This window comes from Mustela nivalis (genome assembly GCF_964662115.1).
Source record: "Mustela nivalis genome assembly, chromosome: 2".
Lineage (NCBI taxonomy): Eukaryota > Metazoa > Chordata > Mammalia > Carnivora > Mustelidae > Mustela > Mustela nivalis.
Window position 1 is genome coordinate 59675036 of NC_139021.1, and position 12234 is coordinate 59687269.

Consider the following 12234-nt stretch of genomic DNA (forward strand, 5'->3'; position numbering starts at 1 on the left):
TGACATAATTAACTTTTAGGAAGGTTTTCCTTGTCTAGAAAGAAGGCCAACTTAATTAGCTTTCTAAATATCTCACATTTTAAATAATTTTATCAGGTTTGCATTTTTATTAATTTTTCTAATAATTTCCCTAGACTATGGTTGCTAACAGCCCTGAGAATGGTGCTGGTTTGGATCATCTACGTACAGCAATTAGTCCTCTGGGTAGTAAACAGAGCAGAATTTCCTTCAGGTTTCTCTGTAACAAAGTACACTGAGTTGCTCTGACTCCCTGGCAGAAAAGAGCATTTCGTAAGTGCCCACAGTAGCGTGTGTGTATGTGTATGTGTAATTTATCTCACTATTTATCAAGATGAAGCAGAATTTTCCATGTGAGACTCAACGGTCACAAGACTAATGACTCACCCTGTGAATAGGAGAATCTCATGAACATTAGTTTCTTCCCTTCCTCCCTGACCCAATCCTTTTCTCATGTAATTTCAATGTTCAAGACATGCTATATGAAAAATTTCTCCTTTCCATACAATTTGGCAGGAACGAGGTAGAATTTTTGAAAGTTACATAACAAATAAGAAAAAGCAATTAAATTAAGATAGTTAATGTGATAGTTATGTGTCTGAGTATACATATTTATTTTCCTTTCCATCTGAAAACCTATGAAATGTCAAAAAATTTAATAAAGAGTAAATACAAACAAAGGTAGGAAAACAAAAAAGCAAGCAATGCCACCTACCATCTAGAAATGTTAAAAAGAATTCTGGGAAGATGGAAGGTGAGTGGGATCACATCTACAGAGATATAAATAAAGGAAAACACAAGCATAGGCAAAAGTATACTGTGATGGAAAAAATGACAGGGAGCCAGGAGCCAAAGGATAAAAGAGGTAGGCTTTAATCATTCCTCAGAACAGTTGTTAATGGATGAGAAATGGTCAGAGTAAGGCTAGTCAATACCTCTCTCCTCTCCAATTTGTAGTAAGCAGTAGACAGCAATGGTGTTTGCCCATGGCCTAAAGTGGAGTGTGGGCAGTGGGGGCCTGGAAGCAGAGCAATGTTCCAGAGAGGACAGGAACTGCTCAACTCAGAAGGGAAGCTGATGCACACTGCATGATCTTCCAACAGCCTATCTGGCCTCTCCCACACAATCCCCAGAGACTGAGCTTGAACAGTAAAGTCAAGTGCATAGAGATACCAAACACAGAAATGAACTAACAGCAATTACTGAGCATGTGAAGGAAATGACCACTACTATAAAGAGGAAAGGCGATCAGGACTTTAAAACAACCATGTGAGCATATACTGCATTTAAGGATACTCAAGCAGAAATTTTGAAATAAAAATTTCTTCGTGAAATTAAAAAAAAAATACTTGAATGATAAACCTAACTGGAGAGAAAAACAGTGAATTGGAAGATCAAGTTGAAGAATTTTCCCATGATACAGTGTAAAAAGAAAAATAAGTTATATGTATATGCTTATACATACACACACACACACAGACACCCATATATATGTATGGGTATGCATTCTTACGTATAAATGAGTGACAAGAAGCTTAAGATGCAAGGAAAGATGGATCAGGAAATGTTAATATGTAACCAGAAAAATCAAACAGAGAGAAGGTATATAAACATCCACACAACCAGCTGGAAACAGACACTTAGCATCAATTCCTCCTTCTTCTGCCAGTGTACTCCAAGTGATCTCAGGGTGATAGAAATGATCGTTCCCCCATTCTCAGTCCATGCAATTCAGGCAAAGTTGATATCAAGTATGACATTGGCAAAGAGCATGTAACTCAGATCTGAATAATCAGATCACTCTTTTTCTGGCTGTGGCGATTAAGATATTGAATTTATAACCCAATTAGAGCCAGTGGTACATCATGAAATTTTGTAGAGCTGGTAGAAAATTCAGTGATCACACCCATAGATGTACACTTGAACAATTTCAGCCAGGTGCTGCTGTAGGTGAAACTTCAAAGAAGTGGAGACATTTCTTTCTTTCTTTCTTTCTTTCTTTCTTTCTTTCTTTCTTTCTTTTAGGATTTTATTTATTTTTTTTTTGGACAGAGAGCACAAGCAGGGGAAGCAGCAAACGGAGGGAGAGGGAGAACAATGTGGGGCTCAATCCCAGGATTCTGGGATCATGACCTGAGTTGAAGGCAGCCACTTAATGGACTGAGCCACCCAGGTTCCCCAAATGGAGAAATTTCTTGCTCTTGATATAAAAAAGTAGAAACAGGTTTTTTATTTTTAAGATTTTATTGATTTATTCGAGAGGGAGAAGGACAGAGGGAAAAGGAGAAGCAGAATTCCCACTGAAGAGGAAGCCCGACTTAGAGCTTGATCCCAGGACCCCGGGATCATGACCTGAGCCAAAGGCAGACATGTAACTGAGTCACACAGGTTTCCCAAGAAACAGCTTCAATGACATGGGGTCCTGGATCCATCTGGGTACTAAGCTAGTTCTGCCACAGGCCTTTTTAGTTTTGGAGCCAATTAATTCTAGTTTGGGTTAAGCCAGTTCTGGTTGTGTTTTTCTATTATTTGCCATGAAAAGATGCCTAACTTATGTAGAAATAAATAATGACACTAAACAAAATAGAAGAAAATTTCCCAGAACCCTAGAAAGATAATCACTAGATTAGAAGAGACCACAGAGTACAAAACAAGACAAACAACAGAAAATCCCCACTGAGTTACAGGATGGTGAAATTTCAGAACACCAAGAATATAATAAAAGTCCTAAAGTTTTCAGAGAAATAAATAAAATAAGTACCAAGAAATGAATGAAATATAGCTTGACATTAGACACTGTAACTGCAAATATTGGAAGGTAAAAGTAAACAAGAAAGTCTTAAAATTTCTGAGGGAAAATGACTTTGAAAGAGTTTTGTACACTATCTACTAGGAAGGCAAAATAAGGAGAGTTTTGTAAGGTAAGTCGCAAGGAGCGAGGCATCTTACCACCAACATACTTTTCCTGGAAGAATTATTTATATATAGAATCTAAAAAAATTAATATGAATTCAAGAAATAGAATTACAAAGATTGTGAGAAACAATGCAATTTGCGATTGTCTGAATATTTTATAAAGTTTAATTTCTTAAAAATCAGAAATTAGAATACTGGATGTATTAATAGGGACGGAAGAGAAACTCAGAGAGGAGAGAAATGCAAGCATGGTAAGCTTAGACAATCATTAACTTTTGAGGTCAGCAAAAATCTTAAGTCATTTAAGTAACAACAATATGATATGATATTTTGATGACTTCTCATCAGAAACAATGGAGGACAGAATAACATTTGAGTTGCTCAAAAAAAAAAAAAAAAAAAAAAAAAAAAAAAAAAACAACAACAACACAAAAACCAAACCAAAACAAAAGAAAACAAAAAACTCCCAAAAAACCCTGTTAAGCAGAAGTTCTCCATCCAGCAAAAGTATGCCTTAACATATTTTTCAAACAGAACTGCCTTACAAAAAATTCCAAAGAAAGCCCTCCAGATTGAAAAGAGAGAACACCAGAAAGTAAGTCAGATCTACAGGAAGAAATGAGTAGTGGATATGGTAAATATAGCACCGTATTTTAGAGTGCATAACATTAAGAAAATAAATTTAAAAACTTACAAATAAATGAGAATTGTTTTCCAAAAAAATTGTTGGACACAAAAGAAGGCATTAAAGAACAGATGGCAGAAAATGATATAAGATATAGAAAACAAATATCAAAATAGAAGTATCATAGCAACAATTACATTAAATGTCAATGACTAAACATTAATTAAAAAGCAGAGACTATCAAGCTGGATAAAATAGCAACATCTAACGCTATGCTATTTACAGGAAACACACTTTAAAAATACAAATAGGTTAAAAGTAAAAGGATAGGAAAAGATTTACCAAAGAAACAATAAATATAGGATATGTGGAATAGCTATCTCAGACAAAATTGACTTCAACTGGAAATATTACTAAAGACAAAAAAAATCTCATAATGATAAAGAAAAATGCAATAGAAACCCAACAATTACAAATATGCATACATTTAAGAACAGAGAATCCCCAAAATGAAGTAAATCTTGAACAGAATGAAGAGACTAGATAATTTAACAGTTATAACGAAATGTTAACACTCCTTGCTCAGTAGTTGATAGAAGAATAGACAGAAAGTTACTAAGAATACAAAAGGCTTGAATAGCACTATTAACCAACTGGACCTAATAACATATTGAGAAACTTGACCAAACCACAGCATAATACACTTTCTTTTCAAGTAACAATCTCCAGGATAGACCACATGCCAGCCATAAAAACATGTTTCAACAAGTCTACATTTGAATGTAGACAGACTAAAATCATACAAAGTATGTTCCCTGACCACAACCAGATTGGATTAGAATTCAACAACTGAAAGAAATTTGGGGAAACCCCACATATATAGAAATTAAACAATACACTTCTAAAAAACAACTTGTGAATAAAAAAAGAAGCCATAAATGAAAACAACAGCAAATCAGAGTTTATGGGATGTCACTAATACAATGTTTAGAAAGTATCTTATAGCTTTAAACACTTACACTAGAGTGATGAAAGATCTAAAATCAATAACCTAGCTTTAAACACTTACACTAGAGTGATGAAAGATCTAAAATCAATAACCTACATATCAAGGAAGTAGAGAAAGAAGAACAAATCAAACCCAAAGTAATTAGAAAGAAAAATCAAAGAAGAAAAAAAAAACAAACAAGGAAACCTAAAGTAGATTTTAGAGAAAAACCAGTAACATTAAAAACTGGATCTTTGCAAAGATCAAGAAATTTGATAAGCAATAGCTTATAATAACTAATAAGCTAAAAAAGAGAGATGACACAAATTATCAAAATCAGGAATGAAAGAGCCGGCATATTGCAAATCCTATAAGAATTAAAAGGATTATAAGGGAATTTTATGAATAAACTCATACCAAAAATAGATGACTTAGATGAACAGATATATTTCTTGAAAGATACAAATTACCAAAATCTACTCAAGCAAATTATAAATTCAGAAAAGACCTATAAAAGAAAAGGCAATTGGCAATTAAAAATATTTCCAGAAAGAAAACAAAGAGCCCAGACAACCCAATTCACCAGGCTGCACTGGTGACTTGTATCAGAAATTTTAGAAAGAAATAATACCAATATTATATGTTCTACTTCAGGAAATAGAAGGGGACATTTCTTAGCTCTATCAGTGAGGCCACTATTACACTGACACCAAAGTCATACAGAGACATTACACAAAAGAAAAGCCACAGACCAATATTCTTCATGAATATAAACACCAAAATCCTTGATATTAACAAATTGAATTCAGCAACATATAAAAGGCTAAATATTATAAAATCAATTAATGTAAAATAATAGAATAAATGAGAAAAAGCACACAATCACCTCAACTGTAGAGAAAGCATCAGATAAAATTAATGCCTCCTCATGATTAAAAACTCTTAACAAAGTCATTATAGAAGTTATGTCCCTCAACATGATAATAGGCAATTATGAAAATTCTAATATTAGCATCATACTCCAAAAGACTGAGAAAGAGGCAAGATGTCAGCTCTTTTCAACTGACTGTCTGTTCAACAATGTCCTGGAGCTTCTAACTAGTGCATTATGGAGGGGAAAAAAAAGTTAAAGATGTAGAATTGGGAAAGAAAGAAGCAAACTGTCCTTATAGTGAAAGGCACAATCTTATTAGTTCATAAGAAATCCAGGAAAAAAAAAACTATTAAAGTTAATGAGCAAGATTAACAAGGTTGTAGAATATACAAGAAATATAAAAATTCAAATTTTATTTTTATACTTTAAAACAGATAGTCGGAAAGTGAAATTAAGAAAATAATTCTGTTCAAAATATCTTAAAACTAATAAAATTCTTAGGAATACATTTAACAACAACAACAAAGTGTATGGCCTGTCCATGGAAAATTGTAAAACGCTGCTTAGAAATCAAGAAGTATCTATATGATGGAGAAAATGCCACATTTCTGGATTAGGAGATTTGATATTGTTAAGATGGCACATCTGCCAAATTGCTCTATAGACTAAATGTCAATTCATCAAATCCCAGCAAGCTTTTCCAAGGAAATTGACAAACTGATTCTAAAATTTATAGTGCAAAGAACTTAGAAGAGCCAAACCAATTTGGAAAAAGAAGAAGTTTGGAGGATTTATACTTACTGTTTTCAAAATTTGCCATCAAGTGCAAAATCAAGATTGTGATATTGACTTACTTAGGCACAGCCTTATCAATCAATGGAATAGAGTATGAAGTCTAGGAACAAACCCAAATATTTATGGTCATTTGATATTTTTTTAAATTTATTTTTTATTTTCAGCATAACAGTATTCATTATTTTTGCACCACACCCAGTGCTCCATGCAATCCATGCCCTCTATAATACTCACCACCTGGTACCCCGACCTCCCACCCCCCGCCCCTTCAAAACCCTCAGATTGGTCATTTGATTTTTGACTATGGTCCCAAGGCAATTCTATGAAGAAAACACAAGCTCTATTTAACAAATGGTAACAACTGAATATCCATATGCAATAAAAATGAACTTATACCTCTCCTCTACCTCATACCCTAGATAAAAATTAACTCAAAATGAATCTAAAAGAATAGAATAATAAGCCTTTTTAACGTGAACTTAAGCAAAAATTGCTATACACGACACTCAAAGCACAATCCATAAAAATAATAAATTAGACATTTTTCAAAATTAAAAGTTTTACCTTTCACAAGACACCATTAAGGGGCATGTGGGTGGCTCAGTCATTAAGCATCTGCCTTCAGCTCAGGTCATGATCGCAGGGTCCTAGGATCGAGCCCCACATGGGGCTCCTTGCTCAGCAGGAAGCCTGCTTCTCCCTCTTCCACTCCTCCTGCTTGTGTTCTCTCTGTCAAATGAATAAATAAAATCTTAAACAACAACAACAACAAAAGACACGATTAAGAAAATAAAAAGAGATTCCAGACTCTGCAAAAATATTTGTGAAACATTTATCTGATACAAGACCTGTATCCAGAATAAATAACTCCTACAACCTAATATTAAGAAGACGACTCGACTTAAAAAAGACAAAATAATTTAGTAAGCATTTTGTTAAGATGTATGAATGGCTAATAAATGAAAAACGTGGACAATATCATTAGCCATTAGGGAAATGCCAATTAAAACCAAAATGAGATACAACTATATACACAATAGAATGATTATAATCAAAAAGATTGTTGACACCAAGTTTTGTGAGGATACGGAGAAACTTGGAAGCCTCATACAGTGTTGGTGGGCATGTAAAACGACCCAGACACGTTGGAAAATGGTTCAGCAGTTTCAACAAAGCCAAGCACATACTTATTATATAATCAAACAGTTTGCTACTAGGTATGCACCCAAGAGAAATGAAGACAGGTGTCCATGGAAAGACTTGTATGAAAAATTTCATAGCAGCATTACTTTTGATAAACTAAAAATTAGAAATAATCCAAATGCCCATCACCTGGTAAACAGGAATAACCTTAATATATCCTTCTAGGGAATTCTAAGGAATTCTATTCTATGGGTGGTACAGATGGCAACCTGCAAAATCTATTGATAGCTTTGGGGGGGGCCTTCCATAGTCCCCAAATAACATCATGCCACATTACCTGCCCATACGTTCAGCCCAGCGTAGCCCCTAGGTCAAGAAGTCCACAAACCTCTATTTATTTAGCACAGGATCTACGCCAGGTCCTGGAACCATGAGGGTCTTGTGACACATACTGGAGATTGCCATGTGATTAGGACAACCCACAGCCTTGAAAAAGCGCACAGATTGTCCAAACAAGAAGCTGATAAAGTTTTGGCCTGTGCAAAGTATAGTCACTTTTTGAAAGAAATTTTTTCCTTTCTAATCTTGTAGCCTAAACATAACTGCTACAGTTTCAAAGGCTCCAGTGTATGAACAGAGAGAAAAGCAGCCTGGTCAGCGGAGAGGAAAACACCTTCCTCTCCACAACTTAGACACAGGCTGTCGATTAATAGATGTAGGGCAGGCCCGTGAAGATAAGCTTTTCACAAACAAAGTTGAGGGTATACAAGCCCAGAGCAGTCAATGTGATTTACCTTTACCCTAACAGTCATTTTTTTTAGCCATTCTGAAACACCAGATCGTGAGATTAGTATTGCCATCCACAGGAGATGGGACCTGTGTTTCAAAGGGACCTGATCTAGTTACTCAAATCGGTGCCAGGGTTTAATCTCTCTCCCTATTCTCCTGGAAAGAGAAGTGTTCATAAAAATCTTGTTTCCGACTCAAAGAGTCTAAAACGCAACGGGCACCCAAACTCAGAAGCGTTGGGGGAGGGGAGGGAGGGAGGGAATCCTAAAAGAGAAAAATCTTCCAAGGGACTCGGTTATCCTCTCATTCCCCACTTCCATCCTCCGCCATCCTCCGCCATCCTCCACCCCCACCCCCGCGCCCCACTCCAGTGGGGCGGTTCTTACTGCTTTTATTATAAAAGATTCCAGGTTCCTTGGATCCACCCAGACCTGACACCTTGAGTCTAAGTGAGCGCAGCCGGGACAGGCAAGTCGCGCGTGCTCTGGGCGCGAAGCGGCGAGCGGGGGACAGTCTCGGGGCGGCCACGAGGTCTGTGCCCCTGCCTCCTCCCCGTGCCCCTCCTCTTTCCTGCACTGCTAGCACCCCGGGACGCGGAAAGCCCTTCCAGAAGTTCTCTCCGCCGGGGGGAGAGCGAGGCGCCGGCAGCTCTCCGCGCTCCCTCGCCGCGGGTGCCCGCGCACGTGGGGAGCAGCTGGCGCAGGTGGCGCCGGGGTGCGGTCGATGAGGCGCAGCCTGAGGAAGATGCTGAGTCCTGGGAAGCAGGAGGAGCCCCAGGGCGCAGTCTACCAGGGTGTGGAGAACGACATGGACGACTCCAAGGACTCGCTTAAGGTACGCCGGGCGATGGGCGGGCGGGGGCGGCAGTGCTTAACTCTGCGCTCCTGCATTCGGGGTTTCCCAGCCGGCAACCCCGCGACGGGAGGACGCCGGGCACTGGGGACCTTCTGAGAATGGGGGCGGGGGGCGAAGGGCCGCGTTTGCGAGGCGCCCCGGGAGCGTCTGCTGGGTCCAGTTTGCCTGCCGCTTTGCTCAACCTGCCCTTACCCCGGCGCGGGCACCTGCAGTCTGGGGAGACTTACCCCCAAGTACGGGGAATGGCGGGACTGGCGGGCTCCTCCGGGGAGTGGGGGCGTCAGGAAGGACTGTAGAAGAAGAGGCCTCTTGACGTGGGATGGGTGGTCTTCTGGAGGCGCTCAGGGCTGGGATGGGCTGGGTCGCTTGCATGGTTCCCGGGACACCCTGGCGTCCGTCCCAAGAGGCAGCACTAGCTGCAGACGGCCGGGTCGGGGGACCAAGGCTGTTGAGGGCTCAGCAAACCCGCCCCTGGCTTTCCGCCCGTTGTCAGCAGGAGGAATGATCTTTTTTGTTTGTTTGTTTGTTTGTTTGTTTTGTTTTGTTTTGTTTAACGTTAATATTACGAGTCTTTTCGACCCCACCCCCTACCTCAAATCCATTTCCTGAATTGGAACCGTGTTATCAGTGCCTCCAGTATTTTCCAGAGCGCGGGGGAGGAGGAGTTTGAACAAATACATACACGTGACACGAAATTATATTTTAGAGTACTTTAAAATTCACTTACAGATGTACCTCACTGTGTTTTTGGAGCTTTATAGTATTCCCTTACGTGAATGTATCATGATTTACTTCACTAGTTCACCATGAGTGAACTCTCAGGTTGTGTTTATTTTGTTGTGTTTTGCTATCACACATGTGCTTGTGTAGTGAGTGTGGATATAGCTTATTCTGTTAGTATATTAGTGAATATGCATGCATATCAAAGTCTTAGCAGAACTAAGATGTGTGTGCAGCTTTAATTTTGATAGAAATCACCAGCTTGACCTCTAAATAGGTTGCACAGATTGTTACTGAGACAAGTGCGTGTAGTGAATCACATAAACTGACAAACCAGCCTTCCCCTATTTGCACATCCAGATCAAACACTTTTTTTCTTCCCTCCTCCTTAATATAAACATATTAACTAGGGTCTTTTGGCTTAATCCAAAGGATTGAGGTTCTGAGTTCCAGGGCTAGGATAGTGTTTTTGGAATTAATATTACAGACTGGAAGAAAATTGTACATTTCACAAATCTCAGAAATACTTCACTTACCAACGTGGTTTTGTTTTCAAGAGATATTTGCCAAAGGATTTCTACAGCACAGAGTCTCAAACTTCATATTTTTGTTTGTAGTTCATGTAGTTTTATTGCCTAAGTCAAGTAGAGCCATTTATGTGACTTAAGGCTTTTAGAGGCTACAATAGAGCTTGTAGTTTGAAGGGTTTATGTATTTTATTAACTAAAGTAATTCCAGATCATTCTGTAGGAATGTCAGCGGTGAGACTAATTACAAATCGGTACCTATAATACTGTAGAGAGTTCTGACTCTAAAGGTTTTCTGATTAAAAAGATGTGGTGTATAGTATTTTCTCCAGCATCTCCACACCATCTCAGGAATACTTAAAAAAAATCAAAGGATGGAAGAAACCTTACAAGATAAGAAATGTGGACAGAGAACCATCTGATTGAGGCCTTTACCTTTTTCCATGACACTCTAAGCATTTGACCCTTCATTTGTCAAAATCTTTCACCTGCTTCCCTCTTTTTTACCCCATTACTGCTTGTATTTCATTAAAGCAACCTAGAACAAATGCATTTAATACCTCTGTGTTTTTTTTTTAAGATTTTTATCTATCCATTTGACAGATCAGAAGTAGGCAGAGAGGCAGACACAGAGAGAGAGATGCCTCTGCTTTAAAGTGCTTAGAATTAGTTTCTTTAAAAGTGATTATGTTCTGTATCTAGTCATGTAGTTTGGAATCCAAAAGAATCTGAAGTAACCCTGTGACAAAAAACAAAACAAAAAAATAAAACTATATTGAGTGAATATAAAATAATTTTGTCTAAATGACATTCCCGAATTACTTTCAGAACTTTAAAAAGTCTCTTCAAAACCCAACTTAACATATGCTGTACTAAATCCAGACTGTTTAGCACATCTGATGAGCTTATATAAAGTACTTAGATGCTCTTTTGTCATTTTGAATTCAGCAGTACCTTATGAGCGTCTGAGCCTAGTATTTGTCCTCTAGAGCATGTAATTGGGTTTGTGTTGACAGCACGTCACTGATCAGACCTGTAGACTGTTCTCTCCAGCCCTGCAGGGTGGGCAGTGTAATCCCTTTATTACTGGGAGAACATCAAATTCAAGTGTTAAAATACTAACAAATGTAATTAGACACTTTCTTTGGTAGAGTGAGACATTGAGAAACAGTGTATTTCTGAAAGAACCTCATTTTTAATTTTATTACTGAATCTGTTTAAGTTTAGAAATGGTTCCATGCTCCTTGTTCTATCATTCATTCACCAAAATTATGGGTTGTTACATAGAGTTTTGTAGTTGAAAAGTGATACATGTGTATTTAAAAGACTATCATATTTTAGTATATGTGCTGCCGAAGCGAGCACTAAAAGACTATCATAGAAAAATGATTTCTTCGATACTATTCTGTGATAACAGAGCAAAAACCAAAGTTCAAACTTTTAAGGGATTTCGTTTTATTTATTTCAACCTGGCATTTGTTGAATGAATCCTTTGAGTTGTTGAGTAAATCATAATATGCTCCATCTTTATTAACTATATTAAAAAACATTAAGTAGTTTAACAATTTTATCTCAATGCATGTCAAACATGACCAGTCACAGCCAAAGGTAGAATTAAAGCAAGTATCTGGATTATTTGTTTGGAGGATGTTGCTGCATTTTCAGGAAGTAGTTATTTTATGGTGGTTTCTATGAAAAGCTACTGTCTTGTAAAATGTTTGGTTTTCATTTCACTTGATGAAATATTTGATAAGAAATACCTTCAGAAAAAAGTCAGATTATTACTTGGTCTCATATTTGCAAAGCTGGGAGGAACATTGAGAAATAATTTTAGCCTATATATTAGTATAGCATTGGAATGAGGTTCCATTAATTTTTCCCACTGATTTTTAAAAAGGTAGTCTGGGGAAATTCTGAGGTGTATACGGGTCCATATGACACCACCTGCTGCTCTGTAAGAGCTCTGGATCTGCCTTATTTCTCT

The 12234-nt window shown here is 37.7% G+C and overlaps 1 protein-coding gene across 2 annotated transcripts in view; it reads left to right on the forward strand.

Annotated features, from left to right (window-relative positions):
• Positions 1-8597: 8597 nt before the first annotated feature.
• TRPA1 (transient receptor potential cation channel subfamily A member 1) overlaps positions 8598-12234 on the forward strand; it is a 65448-nt gene continuing 61811 nt past the window's right edge. The window contains exon 1 of one of the 2 annotated variants that reach the window (XM_082719355.1): positions 8598-8982. In XM_082719355.1, the coding sequence (XP_082575481.1) occupies positions 8872-8982 (111 nt within the window). In that variant the 5' untranslated portion in view covers positions 8598-8871. The remainder of the gene's footprint in view (positions 8983-12234) is intronic. The other variant, XM_082719356.1, reaches the window with a different exon arrangement.